At 37.2% G+C, this 19530-nt stretch overlaps 1 protein-coding gene across 2 annotated transcripts; it reads left to right on the top strand.

Annotated features, from left to right (window-relative positions):
• Window positions 1-1605: 1605 nt before the first annotated feature.
• LOC141351013 (C2 calcium-dependent domain-containing protein 4C-like) lies at window positions 1606-18714 on the top strand. Of its 2 annotated transcripts, none has more exons than XM_073856990.1 (2): window positions 1606-2135; window positions 17270-18714. In XM_073856990.1, exons 1-2 carry the CDS (start codon window positions 2017-2019, stop codon window positions 18570-18572), a joined length of 1422 nt encoding a protein of 473 aa, XP_073713091.1. In that variant the 5' UTR covers window positions 1606-2016; the 3' UTR covers window positions 18573-18714. The 2 variants fall into 2 exon arrangements, with proteins under 2 accessions (XP_073713091.1, XP_073713087.1); XM_073856986.1 differs by lacking the exon at window positions 1606-2135 and adding an exon at window positions 15421-15611.
• The last annotated feature ends 816 nt before the right edge of the window (window positions 18715-19530 follow it).

The raw sequence follows: 19530 nt of genomic DNA, 5'->3' as shown, positions 1-19530 counted from the left end.
TGTCCATCATATCATAAAGCCCTCCCTGACAATTTGATTGGCTCGATCTGCTTTCGTCCGAGCATAGTAAAGCCACAATGGAGCGACCCCAGACCGAACTTCCCAACCTTAAATGTTGTGGGCGGGGCTAAGTTTGGCTGGCACCCAGGCTAAGACTTTAGTGGACCTCAACCGTTTACAATTTCAATTTCTTCTCGACTAAACAAAGAAAGACATTAACATCTTGACATAGTAAATTATCAGGATTTTTATATGAAAGTGGAGTGTTCCTTTAAGTAGTCCTAAAACAGGCATCATATACTGATCCTAATTCAGTTCTGTTTTCCTGAGAAATGTAGTATACAGTATGAACTTGATGACCGTTACAGAATGATAAGCAGAAAATCTGGTTTAACTTGTTGATTGTGTGTACATCGTAAAATGTATTATAATGTATTCTGTACCTGAAGAAGATCATGTGATGTACATTAACGTGTGATTAACATTCTCCTTTACATATTTTGGTAATTCTTTGAGTAATCGTATTATTTGTTAGTTAACTTAATCTGCTCTCATGTGATGTTTTGGTTTGAAGCACGTTGTGTTTCAGATGTCATCAATAAACCATGTGTGCATTATTTACAAGTATTTACTCATAAAATGCTATTCTTAAGTCTTTTAGGTCATCCAGAGTGACCCTGTAGAAACGGGAAAAGGTATGCGATTGTTATAGAGAATCACAGATGTCCAGCAGAGTTCATATACAGTGTATACAGTACAGCAGAGATTTATAAATCCCATAGGGCCAATTAGGTGCATGTCTGGAAAGGTGAGTTTTTTACAGTTTTATCCTAAAGTTTACTTCAGGTCCAACTTTCTAGTTACTGTATCTTCGGCTGTTTATCCTGAACAGAAACATCTGTTTCAGAGAAGTGCTGATATTTGGACTTTCAGACAGGGTTCCAACGGGTCCTTGAAATCCTTAAAAGCTTGTGAATCTGGGTGAAATAATTCAAGGCCATGGGAAGTTTTTGAAAATATACATACATAGGTACAGATCATTGTGTAGGATAATATCATAAAAATTCTAGACTTTTTAAGCACACGTGCTAAACTGTTTGCTTTAAATGCTTATATATCTTCTTTATGCGAATGTTGATTCGTACTAAAAAGCTTTTTTGCATAATTGTGTTTGAAACCTGAAAAATGTCTCTGGTTACGTATGTAAATGTTGTTTCCTGAAAAGGGAACGAGACGCTGCGTGTCCCTTGCCATACTTCCTGCATCCCTGTAATGCCGTCTTTAGCAATATTTCAGATAGCGATATACTTCCTGGCTCCCGCGTCACCCTGTCTTTGTCGTTAAGCCTCACCATTGGTTGATTTTGATATGCACATTCAGACGCACTTACCCCTGGAGGGGTCCCCAAAGTGTCACCGCAGTGATGCAGCGCGAGTTCCCTTGAAAGGGAACTGTAACAATGTATCTTAAAAGGTAACAAGATGTAATCTTGCTTTCCCTTGAAATGTGTCCCCACATTTAGTCATTGAATTTAAGGGTATTGGACCTGGAAAGTCCTCGAAAGGTCCTTGAATTTGAAGTTAATTAAGGTGTGGGAACCCTGTTAGAAACACTACTCATGTAACAGTCTTTAAATAGGGAAAACATGGAAGTGTTTGGTGGCTTCTACATTCATCCCTGTTTGGATCCTAAGGAATGAATGGGGCTAGGCTAAATGCTAACACATTGATGAGGCGCTGTACAAAGATTAAGTCTACGCATTGAAAAAAGATAGAGATGTATTAATTCATCTAAGTTGAGGTAAGAACATAGTAAAATATTCAAAAACTGTGGTGTTTTCCTTTAAGGAACAGTATGCTTTTTGAGTGAAACTATTATTATTACTAAAATGATGTAGTGTGAGACTTAATTTTATAAACAAGACTTGAATAAGTAGTAGGTGTTTCTATCCTCTTAGAAAAATCTGCACTCCATCTTCAACAGCATCTGGTATCTGTCATCCAGCCCCGCATTTGAATGGCAGGAGCTGCCCTCACATCGTGCGTCTTCATTCTGATGGATGTCTGCAGCCTTCAATGGGATAAATCGTCTGATCTTTCCTCTTGGCACTTCGCTGGTCTGAGCCTCATTCACAGGTACATTCTTCACGGTATCTTGAAAGGAAGATTAAACTAAGCCACACCAACTGTCTTCCCTTGGTCCTCAGCTGCTTGGTAACAATGATTTTTCCTATGCAGATATTGTTATACAAACTCACAAAATGTATGGTGGGATTTGTGTAATTTGCATAGTGTTCAAAGTAGTTTTTAGCTTTTTAAAGACGTTGCTTTATGTATTTGGAGTGTTATTTTGTGTATTGTACATTTGTGTTCACATGCAAAACACATTATTTGGCAACCAGTGACTTCTCTTCTGAGGGGCTAAATACATGTTGTGACGAGCTTCGCATCGTGTGTGCTCGAAAAATAAGTCACTTCCACGTACATTATTTTTGCTCCTCTATGCCCCACCTTTCTGAAACGTGACGATTTGTACAAAGCTCACCGTTCTGAGAAAGTGTGTTGTAGTCCAGTTTGTCAGCTATCCAGTGCGTGATTTGCCAAATACCTCAAGTGTGTTGGAAATGTGATGCTCCTTACCATATTTGGAAGATCAGCTCTCAGCAGGAGTTAATATCATCTTTACTACCTTATCAATATGTACCTTTACTACCTTATCACCATGTGAGAAAATAGCTCATCAAAATTTTGGCTCCCCTTGTGATGTCAGAAGAGGATAATACCACCCCTTAATCTGCACTATCCACTGCAGATATCAGCTTATTTGCATTTTAAAGGACACACCCAAAACGACACATTTTTGCTCACACCAATTGGTATTTTTAACATGTTATAATACATTTTCTATATGATTTTTTGAGCTAGAACTCCACATACATACTCTGGGGACACCAAAGATTTATTTGACATCTTAAAAAAGTCTTGTGAAATGTCCCCTTTAAAACCATGTCTGCATTTGTGATTGTAGTAAACGACAAACACCAAGCGCTATTTTGCACTGCGCAAAACTCGTTTGTCAGTCATGGTTTAGTAATACTTTAAATATGAAAACATAGACTACTTACAGGCTATATTTCAGAAGTGGGCAAAATTATGAAAATGTGCATTGAGTTCACGTCAACCGGCTGTGAAAGTAATCCGCTCGTTGTAGTCCGAGAAAAGAGCTAGATTTAAGTTGGAGACGATAACTTGCATCATCGTAGATTATTAAGATTAACATATACTAACACACACCTACACTTAAAAAGAAATTTTGAAATGGAAAATAGGGGCTCTTTAATGCATTGTTATAAGGTTGCTACCAGGATTTCCTAATTTATGTATTTATGTATGACTGTTTTCTCACCAAAGTGAAAAAACCCTAAAGATTTCCTCTTTTTCCGCTGAGGTACTAATATGAATTCTTTAGGTGTAAAGCTGTACTTTTTAAAAGGGTACCAATCCAGTGACAGCTGGGGTCCATATTTGACCCTTTTTCTGACAGTTTGGGAAAGGACTATAAGCGAGGACTCGGTCAGAACTTGGGTTGGTCAAAGCACTACCACGCTATGTGCCTGGTATGCTGACCTGCCCTGGCTCCAACTTTTCCCAACCCATTTTATTGTCCACCCGGTAATAAATCAGATACGTCCTATCCCAAGTAATAGCACATGCACTATGTGAACCCGTCTGTAAATCCACGTTAAAGTTTTATATTCAAAGTTGATTTTAATTTTTGATATGACCTTACTCAGTCAATAATGAAGATATCTTATATTTTTACACACTATTGTACATTATCTATGAAGATTTTCAGTGAAACACAAAAAATGACTTTAGCTGGGTTTTCATAGGCAGGGTCACTTATATATCTTCAACAAGCAATGCGATTTGATGCGTCAATAATGTCAAAAGTATCAAATGAGTAATATGCCGAATTACATTACTTATTCAAATCTCTGACCCAAAGCTTGAGCATCATGCTACTTTATTTGACTGGTTTTACCCTACAGTCACATTAGCTACAAAAGTGAGCAACACCGAGCGGCACGCACTCGCTTGATGGGCGTTCCTAGGCTAGTTTCTAAAAGCTGTGTCAAAAGTCACTTTAGAGGTATTGTTAAGTCACAAGAACGGTGTTTTTGGATTTAAAAGTATTTATTTCTCGATAAAAGTAACAAAAAATATAAGATAAAATGCCAAACTTATCAGATATATACATAAATACGCATTTTCCGCCATCTTGAATTATTTTCTCAGGCTATGTATACACGTGGACGGCTATTTTCATAAACGGACATTTCGTAGTGATGGTCGTTTTTAAGGCACTGCTTTATGAGGCTTCGAAACATTTACGAATCTTTTGTTTCGAATCAGTGGTTCGGAGCTTGTTTCAAAGTGGCCCAAGTCACGTGATTTTAGCAAACGAGGCTTCATTACGTCATAACTGTTTCGAAACTTTTCGAAAATCCGATGGTTCACCACTAGGGGGAGTTGATCACATGACCAGTGTCTAAGGGTGTTTTCACATATAGTTCATTTTAAAAGAACCAATCCCAGTTCACTTAAAGTGAACCAGAAAAGGGACTAGCCGAATGTGACCTCAGTCCTTTTGGTGTTCACAATATAGTGGACTCAAAAGAGGACCCAGTTCTTTTTTTGGTCCTCTTCAGAACTGCAGTGATCTCAGACCCTTTCTTGTTCACCTCACAACTTCATAAGAACTCAGACCCCACCTTTCTGTGCAGCAGTTTATTTTGATTGAATGTCAAAACCACACTCCAAAAGGACCGGGACCTCATTGATTTCACATATCAAAAAGAAATCGAACCACAAAAGAACCCAAAAGCGAACCGTACTCAGACCACCTCCAGAAGTGGTATGAGTTCGGTTCGCTTTTGGGTCCTATTAGGGGGGTTTGAGATCACTTGGTTTGTTCACATATACACTCTGAACTGCTCTGAGAGCGTTTGGAGGGCTCAAACGAACTAGGTGTGAAAACACCTGAACTCGGGTCAGTTTTATTATGAAAGTTCATAAAACATTTATCCTTCTGACTAATAACACTGCAATTTTGTCTACTTTTTTTGTTTATAGACAGACTTAATGACAAAAATGTGCATAATTAAAAGGGTAGTTAGTTTTAATCATTTCTTTGCCCTACACAAAACTAAAAACACATAATACACTTTTAAATATGTCTTAATTAAGTTAAATACATTTTTAACACATTTTAATGAAAATCTTGCTATTATTTTGTAAAAAAAGTGTAAAATGTTTGGACACATCTGCTTTTAGACTATTTTGACCAGCAGGGGTCACCAGCGTGTGTGGGTTTCGAACTGCTTTGAAAAACTGAATCAATTTTCGAAGCAATTGGTTCAATTGATTCGAAGTTTCGAAAAGCTTCATTTCTCCCATCACTAACATTTCAACCTCTCCGGTTTCAAAAATAATATCGTGCACACATGTCAGTTTTCAGAAAAGTGTTTATTTACACGTACCCGTGCCTATATGCCGTCAAGAGAAGCTCAAGCCCACGTAAGCCAATCACTGGCAGCGCTGGTGGTGACGCGAACTGGTTCTTCATGTTGGAGGGAGGAGATGTTGCAGTAGGTGATCGATGACGCCAAAGTACCGCGAGAGCGAAGGAATCACACGTAGAGGTCTAATTTCGAATCGCTCTGGCGGTACTTTGACATCATCCGTCTGTCGGTTCTTGCAGCGCCGCATGAAGTCAAACACGCGTAAAATTGCTGACCTCCGAGCACTCGTCTCTGCTCCTCGACAAAATGGAGCAGCTGTATTTGCAAATACAAACACATTAAACGAGTGTGCACGAACATAAATGTGATATTGGAAGCGTTCAGAGTAGCAGTCACATGTAAACATAGGTCACACTTTTGACGTAGGTGCGAGCTCTGGCGCATACTCTGTGACGTTGCCTGCTTAAACATCCGTTTGTCTCAGTTTACATGCAACCGTGCAACCGAAGATTTTCAAGATCTCCTCCCTGGCCGGAGTTTTTAGAAACAATCGGTTTCAGAGGTGAGTTCTCCATTTGCGTGTAAACGAGGGGCACAAACGAAGTCTCCGTTTTTCAAAATAACCATGTACTTGTAAACAGGCCCTCAGACTCGACCACAGACCTACGTCACGTTGCTCCTTCACTCCGATTGGCAGTCGCTTTGTCGCATCGCTCAGCATTTGCATAAAATAGCCTGCTTCTCTATTTTAGCCCCGCCTTGCTTTGCCCAGCAAACGGCCACTCCCATTGAAAATGAATGGTAGCCTGTCACACTGTCTCTTGTAGCTAATGTGACTGGGGGGTTACACAGCAAATCTTGATACCCAATTCTGATTTGTTGCCTATATCCTGATTTTTTGACGCCCCGCTTACATCATCTTTTAAAAGTATCTCGTATGACATATCAGCATTTACACTAAACACTTTGCAAAACAATTCATGGTAAACTTACAGGTACTGACCCAAAATAGCTTAAACCACAAAGCAAATAAAATGTTTTATTTCTGTAACAAGACATAAAACCATAGCCGTCGCGCTAAAAAGAGTCATGTGATCACGGGTGGAGTTGACGTAATTTTCCAGCGTTGCATTTTTAATGACGCATCTTGACATGGGAATATCTGATCGAATGCATGTATCCGATTTATTTCCACACATGAAACCGTTTAATGAATATCAAAATCTATGCGCTTTTAACCTGCTTAGACGTTCGTGGGTCATATCCGACATGCAATGTAAATGCGGCCTTTATTTATTTATTTATTTTTGAGGACAAGCAAAAATGAAAGAGCAAAAATGTGTGCCTAGTTTACTCCATGATTTAAAGTTTAATTTGTGTTTTTGGTTTTAAGGTTTTCCAGCAGTGATATCCAAGGGATTTGCTTTATTTATTTCAGTAAGCTTCGTAACACCAGGTCAGCCCTGTGTCAAGCACAACTCCATCAAAACATTGAGAATAAAAGAAATTGGTCATTCTGTAGGTTAGGAATATTGTTGCTATTAGTGACCTTTGGTAAAACTTTGTTCCCTTTCAATACAAGCACTCTTGATTTCTATTGCGTCTGGAAGGGAAGATAAAGGCTTTTTTGTTCTGCGTAGATTACTTTCTTAAGTTCCCAACTCTCTCCCTGACCCCACTCTCATTTCAGGTAAGACATCGTGGTACCCGGTTGACCTCTCTGATGGCAGGTGTCTGTGGATCGTGGGTGTTTGTGACAGGTTAGCGTTGGGGTATATTACGTCTTTTCCACGCGTTTAACAGATCCACGTGCGGCCGCCCACCGCGTGCCTGGACTTTCTCACCGAGGAGGAAACAAGTGGGCGATTTAAGAGAAGAGAGCGGAATGAAATAACTTGTGGCCAAATGTCAGAAAATCGTGTAGCTTGTGTCACCATGGGAACCAGTTGGGAAAAGACAACAACAGTGGTTTCTGACTGGGAAGGCAGGATTTCTCAGTGGGTAGACTTGGAGATGATGGTGTTATTTTTTTCACAGAGTCTCGTAAGCTGTTGTCATTGCTGCTTTCTCTTTTAAAGCCTCATGAAGTGGCTAAATAAGGAAAGTTATTTTTAAAGACCTTTTTATGCCTGAAATTTGTTAGTCTGGACTCAGCGAATGAGTTTGATTGTTTGTCTCTGCTGGATGACAGAAATGGATGTTTTTTACATCATTTCCTGTCTTTGTGACTCATATTATAAATGCACAGAGGAGAGCATGTGAGAGATGTACAACCACGAGTCAAAGAATTAACATTAGATTGATGGTTTGCACTGCTTGTTAAAATATAACACATTACACTTTTTAAACTTAATTTGATTTATATTTATGCATATGGCAGACACTTTTATCCAAAGTGACTTGCAGTGCATTCAAGCTACACATTTTTTATGTAAGTATGTCTCGGATCAAACACTTGACCCTTGCATTGTTAACACAATGCTCTACCAGTCGAGCTACAGGAACACTATTTTGTAGCCTGATGTTGTAGTATGTTGAGATTTTTACTTTTAATGTCCCTTAAATGTCTTTGGATGTCCTATGAAGTACCTTGGGTTTAATACAATAGCATCTGTAGCATTTATTAAAACATTTTGACTCCGAACACACAGATACATTTTTCATTTAAAGTTATAGTTCACCCATAAAACTAAAAGTGTCATCATTTACTCACTATCATGTTGTTGCAAACCTGTGTAAATTTCTTTGTTCTGATGGACACCGAAAAATATATTTTGAGGAATGTTTGTAACCAAACCGATCATTAGTCCCATTCACTTCCATAGTATTTTTTCCTACTATGGAAGGTAATAGGGTTTATGAACGGTTTAAGTAAATGATGACAGAATTTTAATTTTTGAGTGAACCATCCCTTTAAGATTGAAGATTTCGTCTGAATGTTGAATAATTAAGTTTTCTATTGATGTATGGTACAATATTTGGCAGAGAGACAACTATTTGAAAATGTTTAATCTGAGGGTGCAAAAAAAATCAAAATATTGAGAAAATCACCATTAAAGTTGTCCAAATTAAGTCTTTAGCAAGACACATTATTAATGATAAATACCAGTGATGCGCGGGTTGATCCAAAATGAGTGGGTGTCTCGCAGTTACGAGTCATCCAAAAATATTTTTAATGATATTTGGGTCGCGGTCGGTAGGTCATTTGAAATAAAGATGCCAATTAACTATTTTAAAGGTGCAGTGTGTCATTTTCAGAAGGATCTCTTGACAGAAATGAAGACCCTTTTATAATGAACCGTTATTTGTGTTTATTACCTTAGAACGAGACCTTTTTATCTACATACATCATGTTAAAAAAAATGTGTATATATACACACATTTTATATACACACTTGACTAAAATGTTAACTATGATCTTAAAAATCATTTAAGCTGAAGGTGTATGGTTAAATGCTTAAAATTACTTTTGTAGACAGAAATATACCTGTGCCAAACAGATTCATTTTTGTTATTGGAAAACTTACATTTTATTTTAAAATTTTATTTTTTGAAATAGATGACTTACACTGAATACTGAAGGAAAAGCAGTCAATAAGAGCCCACATTAAATATTAACTCTTTCTATACTCTTTAAAATTCATCCTAAATTGAACATTTAAGAAGCTTCTTAAAAAAAGGGTGACTGCACTTCAAATAATAAAATCTAACAGAGTTTTGGTTTATTTTGGATGCTTTTAGTCACCAACATAATTTCCTAAGTTGCATTTGTGTTGTGCCATAGTTTGGATGAGTTTATTATTATTATGTTATATGGAATAATGTAATAAAGAACGAGTGAGTGTGTCCAAAATTTTGGCCTGTACTGTACATATATGATTAATTGGCAATAGCCCTTTACATTTAAATGTACATTTAATAATTTAAGTAATGGATGTCATAGATAGTCACAATTTTATCCCAAGCGACCTTACAAAAATGAGAAAGTTCGTTTTCACTCTCAGAAAATAAGGTACAAACGCTGTCACTGGGGCAGTACCCTTTTTAAAAGTACATTTTTGCACTTAAAGAGTGTATATTGGTACCTCAAAGGTACATATCTGTCCGTAAACGATGACCTTTTTAAAGGGTACTTTCTCTGTGACCGCGTTTTATTTCTGACAGTGCTTCTTGGTGTGCTTATTTTTTTTTAACATGATCAAACCAGCGTGCTTTCTGAGGCCTTATCATGTATTTAATAGCTAAATGTTTCTTTGGATAACCATAATAGTCATTAAATGCCTTGGGTGGCATGAAACCTGTACACTGATCATTGCTGAATGGGCGGCAGTTGGGCACAGGCTTTTGTTCTTCATGGATTAACTCAAACGTGCCTAATACTTTCATCAGATCAAGTAATACAGTAAAATTATTATTTCTATACAGTATTTCATACAAAAGCCTACTTTTGCACAAATATTTATTTGTGTTAAAAATGAAAGTGTCTTTGTGTGTCTGTTGCTCAGACTGTAACGCAGCATGGGAAATTAGCAAGAATGTGATTATCGTGTTTTTTCATATCTTCATAATGCACCACACCTCTCCTGGCAATTAGTAAATTGCATTTTAATGTTAAGCTCTGTCTAAAAGCAGAGAAAGAAAGAGAGAGAGTCTATTAAAACCAGGTACCCTGGGATGCAGTGTTTCACACAAGCATGTTGTGTTGTGCAGGAGAAACAGGCACGTTTTTTTCCTGTAAATTATTTAAACACTGAATTTTATTGGTGACATGTATCAACCATTTAATTTGAGGAAATGTTAATTACTCTTGTCAGTTATGCAGGTTTGTTATATGGGTAAGATTTAAGGTTTAAAGAGGTCATATGAGATTTTATTAAGGTGTAAAATAAATCTTTGGTGTCCCCAGGGTGCATCTGAAGTTTTAGCTCAAAATACACCATAAATAATTTATTATAGCATGTTAAATTTGCCACTTTGTAGGTGCAAGCAAAAATGTGTGTGTCCTTTATAATGCGAATGAGCTGATGAAATGCCAACATCGCAATGATAATGACTTTAAATGAAACAGACAACATCTAAACCTAAGTTTTTAAAAATAACGCTACAAGTAAGATGTAAAATGCAATTTTATGTTTCAAACAGAAATTATGATAGAGAGGATAAAGTTACAGATTGCCGTTTTTAACTCTTCTTCAGTGTTACTTTTTAACACTCTGTAAGATTGGGATAATATATATATTATACACCCAAGAGTGTTCATTTAACTCTGGTTCATTATAGTTCATTATAGTTAAAACCAGAACATAAAAAATTGTGTAAATAGTTTAGTTTTACTAACAAATAAAATAAGTTTTCAATCTGCAGGACACATGCAAAATCACGGGTGACCAGGCCAAACTGAAGAATAAAATGTGTGGGCGGATTGTAATTGCAACTCTGAGGAGTTGGGTTAACACTGGCATGATTAACTCTGTCAGTTAACTCCAACTCTGAACAACAATTTACTCTAAATGTCTTCAATTCAACTCAAATGTTTAACACTCAAATTTTAACTCTCCAATTTTTGCTCTTTAAATGTACTGTTTTACGTTTTGACTATTGATGAGTTGACATAAGTTTACATAAAGTTGAAGTTGTCTACCTTTATTTGTTAATTCAGTTACTGAAAAAGTACCACAGTATCACTAAAAAAAAAGATTTTTAACGGTTATTCGTTTGACTTAACTCTTTCCCCGCCAATTAAGAGAAAACGCTTCCCTGCCAATGACGAGAATTTCCGGTTTTTCGCAAAACCGCTATTACCCGGATGATTGATGGGCGGGGGAACGCGCAAAAAGAACCATGGAGACGGACGAGACAGGCGCGCGATAATGCAGACCCGCCGCAATTCAGTTCTTATGAAAGAACCCCCTGGCCATATTTAAGCGACCGCTTTCCACTGACGCGAAGCGATTGTTTCTTTCATATGAAAGGTAGGACTCATGTTCTCGAGTACGGAATTGCCAACCGGGTTTTTACCGCTACACTCAAAAAAATAATTCAAGCCCTTCTTAGAAATGTCACATTAAAATTGTGTTCAATTTATTTAAAATACCTCATTAAGAGCAATAAGTATATATATTTAATTAGTCTAACACAAAATGAATATGTACTATAAGGTATTGATTTCTTTTTAATTGCGTTAACACAATTAGTTTGAGTTTGGGTTCTGGAAAAATAATTTCCCAGCATGCTTTGCATGCTACTGCTTTTGGAGAGTATTTGTTAAATTAAGTGTTATTTTATGCATTTTTAGGTAAAGAGAAAGACTTAAAAGTGTTTAATGTCCGTTTATCTTATTGATTTAGAAGCCTTTGTGTTATATTTTTTCAAATTGTTTGGTTACCATCGTGCAGAAGAGTGGCGCTTGTGGTTAGGTTGTGGATATGACGTATATCTCTCAATGAGCACTAACTGTGTTAATGCCTGTTTGGAGATCAGTCTCTTCTCACATGCTCATCCAAAGTATCATATGTTATTATTATTAGCATGATAACATGTGCTAAGGCTAATTAGTATGATATAAAACGTTTTATATAAAATAACAGAATTGAGTTATTCAGACTACACTAAATAAAGTTGAGGCAACTAATCGAGTATTGCCATTTACTTTAAATTGAGTTGGACTAACTCAATATATTTTTATTGTGTAAAGCAGTTTTTTATGAGTTAGGGGTACACATTCATATTGGATGGAAATCCTGCCCACAATTTTATTGAGTTAATCCAATGAATAATTTTTCAATGAAGAGAGAGAGAGAGAGAGAGAGAGAAAGAGAGAGAAAGAAGAATAAAGGTCTTAGACATCAGGTAGGCTACCCAGGTCAGGGAAGCTAGAAGACAATAAACGTGTAAAGGATAAAATTATATAGCTATGGCACTCATCTCATTATATGCTCATTTAAACTATAGTTTAATAAAATAATGTATGTTACCAGCAATACATTAATTACAACCTTACTATAGTGATTGTATTTACTAGCTGCTGACCTCATATTATTTTTGCTTCAAAAGTGCATAACTCACATGTAAAAATGATTAAACAATTCCATAAATGTTTCTTAGTTTAAAAAAGCTTTTTATTTTATTAACTTTTTATTGCACTTTAATTGGATGAATATCCTCTTGTCTTTTTTGAACTATACTAGAAATCTCCACCTCTCCCCGCTGTAAAAAAAGTAACTTTTACTCTGAGTAAAGTTAAAATGAGTTACTTTTTACTTTTACTTGAGTAGATTTTTAGACCAGTAACTTTTACTTAAGTAAAATATTATTAAAGTAACTTTACTTTTACTTGAGTACAATATTTTATTACTCTTTCCACCTCTGGTTCTGAGGACATGTTATTGTAAATTCTGGAGTTTTCTGTTATGTATGTAGTTTTTGGGGGTTACCATATAGGTGTGAGTGTTTCACTTAGGTTCAGGATGAGTATGTATTTAGCTGTACTCGTTGAGTAATCATGTGTAAATAATGCAGCAAACTTACTTGTTCTTCCTGTAAGCACCATATGGTAAAAATTGTCTAACAAAAGCAAGTAAAGTTAATTGGCTCAATACTAATTTAATTTTCAATATGAATTTCAGCAAATTAAGTTGAGTGAGCTTAATTTTTACTTGTAAGTACAACCCCCCTGGCTTATGTTCAGATAAATCAATTCAATTGTGTGGAAATAGGTGTCATAAGTTTATTAGTTAAACCAACAAGCTATTTTTTATGTGTAAAAACATGTTGATGTATAATTTTTTACAGTAGGGTATGGTTTACTATATATTTGAGTACTTTTATATTTTGTATAAAGGAAATAACATAAGTTTATTTGAATGGTTAACACAAATTTGAAATATTTCTTATTTTTAACAGAATGTTATAATATTTATTCCTTTTACATTTACATTGTGAGAAAGTAAAAGTTGGGTCAACTTAAAAAAAAATACTTCATTTGGTAACTGAAGATTTTAAGTGAAATTTTAGGGTGATCTTATTTTTAATTAATTCAATTTAACACTTAAAATATTTAAACATTTTTAACTTAAGTTTTTCACTTAATGTGAAAATTTAAAAACAAATGTTGTTGTTACCAATTAAAGTTGACTTTATACATAAACTTTATAAGTTTATTTTCAGATTGTAAGTACCTACATATGTTTTGTGTTGTACTGGTCCAGGTACTGTAAAGTCTTACCAAATGTCTTCTGTGATTTATTCAGTGGATTTATTGCATTCTGCAGAAAAGGAGGAGTGGCGTTTATTGCGTTTTGGGAAAAAGGGAGAAAAGATGACAGAATAACAAGGTGGATATGGAATTTTGCATAAAATTAAGAATTTACTTATTAAAGCAACAATATGTAGTTTACATGTAAAAATGACTTAAAGCTCCCCCATGTGGTTGAAAGGTGCAACAGTGCCTGTTATCAGACACTCTTCTGCAGGCAGGGGGAGGGGCGGTGCTGTGTGCTCTACCCTCCACCGCCACTTTCAGAGTGTGCTTGTAGCAGCTAGGAGGCTGCTCAGGTTGCAGCAACAGTACAATTTGTCCAGTTAAAAGTTGTTCTATCACTGAAATAATTTTAGAGACATTATTTAAAGGTAAAAAAACTACATAGTGTTGCTTTAATACTGACCTGATACAATACTCTTTTTTTTAAATGCCGTTAAGCGCGTTTTAGAACCAAACTCTTCATATATTTTTATGTTACTTTAACTTAAAAAATTAATTTAACTGTTAAAATTAATTATAAGTTGTGTTAACTTAAATAAGTTATATTAAACTTAAATTAGTAGGTTGAATTAAATGGCAAAACTAAGTTGTTTCAACCTTTATGGTGCAGTTTTTTATAGTGCAAATGTTTTGATTAATGGCATTTAATGTTTTGTTTTTTTTAATGAATATAACATGACAAAGATGAATGCATATTTATATATTTATTCAATAGATTTATAGCATTTGGATTTATTGCGTTTTGGAGCCAAACTCTTGATTTGACATCATTTTTACAGTGCAATAATAACTTGCCACCTTTGCCATGCACCGCAAAAAGGCTTCACATCTTCTATAACTTTAAATGCGTTTCTTTACATGACTTTTGGAAAAGTTTTTGCTGTTGAAAGCACAACAATAGCATGCGTTTCCATAGCCCACTCTCCAAGTTTCCAGGGAAACAGACGGGCAGATCAGAGAACAGCAAATCAAACACAATTATACATCATCCTAGAGCACTATTTTATTCAACACTGGGCAGCTTTAATAGAACAGCAGCTCACAGAGGTAAATAATGACCACAAAGGCTTTAATTGATGAGCCATTAGTGAAACCTGCGCACATGAAGCACGCTCGTGGTTCTCAATACCTCACAATTTTCCAGGCATGTTTTAAACAAATGGTGTGAAATGGCACACGACTAGTATGAACTAGTAGCCTCCATTGTATGTGTAAAATAGCATGCATCATGCATTTTATGTATGCATTTAATGCATTATTTAATGATAAATGGCTCAAGTCGACTTCACAAATTGCATAATTAATTCAGCAAGTGGCTATTTAATTCCAAGTTTCCCATTTTTACTCAGGTTTGTATAAAATGTCATATACTTAATCTTACAATAATCCTAGTTGTTAACTGGCTCGTGAATTAAGCAAGCAACCATGATCACCGGAGACACCAATGTATCAGAAGACATACTGCTGCTTTTTATTTGATCCTTTATTTGTTTGTTGCATATCCTACTATCCAGTAGATAATAGGTTATTCCTATAAGAATTCCAATGTGCGTTCTTTAACAAATGTTTAAGAAAAAGCAATTTACAGCTACTGTGCGCAGCCACCGATAGTGCGCAATTCCACAGTAGCGCGCGTTATCGTGCGCGCACTCTTTATTTGCTTATATACGCGCGCATGGGGGTCGGTGCGCTATTAAAAGAAACGAATAGACTCGCTGTGCCAACAGTACAGTTCATTCCTGGATTACTGGAGATCAGAAACCGGGTTAGACGAACCAAAGCATATGGAGTGACGGAGAGACCATCGCCAAACCAGAATCACTTCACGTAAGTTCTGCTGAGATGTTCAACAGGTGTTTGATACAGAGACAGCTTTAGGAAAGTTTAAACGCACGTTTATTGCGCAGTATTATATTTAATCATACGTAAACTTAGGACATATTTCTGAGCTGAAAAGTACTGATCATGCGTTAAGTGTTATGCAATCTAGATATATTACGTTTGTTTTATCGCATTATAGCTGTTTGACAGTCTCCGAAACGAGGTAATATTTTAGGTTGTTGTACATATATAATAATATACAGTAAGCTATATAATGGTATATAAAGCAGGAAAGCATTGCAGTGTCATTTACTACAGTTAATACAATTGTACTACACTATTGTTAATTTATTTGAAATAATGAGCTAAACAATAACATTAAAATAATAAAAAGTAACGATTTGGAAAGCTCCTTACGACATTTTCCGGAATCCCATATGAATGCCTTATGTCTATTATGACTTTTAAAGTTTCTAGGATAAATATTTGAAGGGATTATACTTTTGAGTGCCAAGTCGATATTTTTAATCTATAAAGCAAACCGATGCGCTTCTGCAGTCAGGGAGCAAATTCTGCGCAATCCTATTTCATATTACAATGCTGCGTCTCCGCGCGTTACACACAAACATCACTCCTAAATTTAGTACGAAGACGGTATTTTTTATAGAGAATTGCTCTTTATAAATGAGTGTGATGGCGTAGAAAGTCTCATAATAATTACATAATAAATAAGAGAGTATTATAAAAAATATTCTGATGATGATAATGGTTCTACAGACTTTAAAAAAGTCATAAAGAAAAGGTCCTTTGGAGAGCCAGAAATTGTTTATTGTGTACACATCAGCTACATGTAGATAACCTAAATATTGTCTATCTGGTTTCAAAATCAAGTTAATGTGACAGAATAAACGTGTTAACATCAGGTTACATCAGCTTTATAAGACTAGAATATGTAGAAATAGCAACGCAATCCTCTCCAAAACATTTAAACTTTCAAAACATACCTGCACTTACAGTAAATTAAATAAAACCTTTGCTCATTGTGCTTATGTTTTTGTTAAACTATGCATTATCATGTATTGTTTATATAAATTTGTTTATTAAGCTTGAAAGGCTTTAGCTGAGTCTCCCTGCAACAGGTATCTTCAATATTTCGACATTATTGCTGGATTTTAATCATCAGCATTTTCAAAACATCAAATCTCCACCAGGTGACAGTCTACTCTGCATTTAGGAGAAAGGACAGTTGTCACTTTACTGTAACCATTGAGGAGCTCAGATGCAAAAGCCTCTAAACGCCACCTCCGTCAAAAAGAAAATGATGATATTGACCGAACGCTCTCAGCACGTATTATATGTTCATCAATTACTTTGGCTTTAAATTTGCTTAATCCTGGCCTCAGGTCATTTAGAAATACCGACTTGTTTGTCAGAATCCATTAAGAGTCTGACAATAATTCTCATTTACAAGAAAACATGTCAGACGCACTTAGGGGTTTGCATCTTAGGTCCTCAATTGCTTTTGACTGTTAACAAATTAGGAGATATTGTGTCAGTATCTGCCAAGAATCTGCGAAATGTGTAGGAATTCTACTGCCAGCATGTTGGTTTTATAAATGATGTCATGTAGCATTGCTGATGGTTTTTGTGTTTTGTGAAAACAGGGTGCGATTGCACATCTCTTCCAGACCTCGCCAAGAGATGTGGCTGTTAGAAAAGATCCGTGGTTCAGTGGAGGGGAACGTTACTCGTCTGGGCGACTCCTCCGACAAACAGGTCAAAGCCCCCACCTACTGCAACGTACTCACTCCAGACAAAATTCCAGACTTTTTTATTCCACCCAAACTGGTGTGCTGCCCCCCAGAGGCGGAGACACCGGAGATGAAGCCCAAAAACGGGCTCCACTCATCTAGGTCCGAACAGACCATATGTTGCAAAACGCCGCAGGCCGGTCAGCGGAGCCCGAGACTAATTAACAAGCTCGCCGGAGACACAAAGAACTTGCTGAAAGCTGCAAACCGACACATAATCCAGATTGAGAGCGCAGATGACCTGGTGGTCGGGGAAGGTGGCGACCTCGACACGAATGCTGACCCGCAGTCCCAGACGGCCATGTCGCTGCCCTATGTGCCAAAAGCTCAAACCTCTTATGGTTTCGCCACGTTAATGGAGAGTCCTCACACGCGCCGTAAAGAGTCCTTGTTTCACAGCGACCCCACGAGTCCACTCACCTCACCCAACACTCAGCGCAAATCCCAGGGGAACCACTTGAACCCCAGCAATTGTAACGTTTCCCATTCCAACCCCTACAGATACTTCAGCGGTGGAGAGAGCGACACGTGTTCCTCAGCCGAGTCCTCCCCTTTCAATTCCCCGTTATTGTCCCGCTCTGCGTCTCTCCTGAAGATGTTCACCCACGAGACCCAAGCCAAAGTGTCTCGTGCCAAACGTTCCTTCGCCCGGCACAGTTCTCTTTCCACAGATGAATGCAGCTCTGTGGAGACCAGCCCGAACATTCAGCGGCGTTTCCGTTGCCCTCCGTCCCCGGCGTTCCGAGGACGAAAATCCGGAGGCAACATGGATCGCTTCACGCAGCACACCGTCAACCTCCACAAAGGAGGAACCTTGCGCCTCTGCACGGACTATGACATGGACGCGGCCAGGCTTCACATCCGCGTGCTGGCCGCAGAAGACCTTTACGATAAGCAGTTTGACATAAAGAGCATCAATTGCTGCGTGGCTTTATATCTGAACCCAGGAAAGCTCCAGAAACAGAGGAGCACGATCATCAAAAACAGCCGCAACCCTGTCTTCAACGAGGACTTCTACTTTGACTCCCTTCCAGTGGCACAGGTGAAAAACCTGGCTATCAAGATGAAGGTGGTTAACAAAGGCACCAGTCTGAAGAGAGACACCTTGCTCGGAGAGCAGGAGGTCCCTTTGAAAGAGCTGCTGTCTGGAATCTAAAACCTGATTGGGTTTGCCAGCATGGGACAAACAAAGATGCATCTAGCACAGCCGACAGTAGAATAAAGTTGTTTTTAAGTTGATTTAAAGTTAAGTGATACAATTGTTTAGAGCCTCAATTGCTTTTGTGCAGAATGCACGAGTGATGTTGTAGGTTCTTTTTTAAATAGAGCTTATAAGCGTACGAGCATCCTCTGATAGTGTGTGTGTGAGTTCCCAGGGTTTTGTTTTTTTCTCTGAGATGAACGCTTCTGTAGACTCTGCTGGGTCTCTTACATTTGGAGATGCAAATAGATTTAAAAAACAGCTGCCTTTCCACAAAAAGCAGCAGATTATCCTTACAGACCGAAGCTTTGAAGTCACCCTAGGCCAGTAACCAGGTGCAACTGATCTGATGTATGAACATATCAGTTTCCAAAAGTGATTATTTTTTTGCACTGCTCTATAATCGTGTTTGACATTATGTCTCTATTTTCCACACCGAGTATGAGACTGATATTTTTCTAAAGCTGGATTTACACTGCAGATCTTGATGCCCAATTCCGATTTGTTACTATATCCGATTTTTGACGACCTGTTTACATCATCTTTTAAAAGCGACTCGTATCCGATATCAGCATTTACACTAAACACTTGGCAAAACAATTCAAGGTAGGCATACTAACCCAGAACAGCTTAAACCACAGAGGAAGTAAAATGTCGTCATATGCAATGAACACAGACAAAATGATTATACAAGACATAAAACATCCACTGAGTAGTCCTGTAGTCCTCCATTGGGCTGCTTAGAAGAGTCATGATCGTGGGTGGTGTCCTCCTGACTCTAGTGATTTCATTTGCCAGCGTCACATTTTCAATGACGCATGATGCATGGGAATATCCAATCCGTCATCTTACATTGTGGACGCAAATGCATGTATCCAATTCATGTCCAATTTTTTTCCACATGTGAATGAGG

The sequence above is a fragment of the Misgurnus anguillicaudatus genome, chromosome 2 (genome assembly GCF_027580225.2).
Source record: "Misgurnus anguillicaudatus chromosome 2, ASM2758022v2, whole genome shotgun sequence".
NCBI classification, from domain to species: domain Eukaryota; kingdom Metazoa; phylum Chordata; class Actinopteri; order Cypriniformes; family Cobitidae; genus Misgurnus; species Misgurnus anguillicaudatus.
The sequence above is the reverse complement of the archived record's forward strand: the minus strand, read 5'-3'. Positions and strand labels throughout refer to the sequence as shown.

Coding starts and splice junctions, on each gene's coding strand:
- LOC141351013 (XM_073856986.1), top strand. CDS start 15,460: ATGGGGGTCGGTGCGCTATTAAAAGAAACGAATAGACTCGCTGTGCCA. Junction 15,612..17,269: donor CCAAACCAGAATCACTTCAC/GTAAGTTCTGCT, acceptor TTGTGAAAACAG/GGTGCGATTGCACATCTCTT.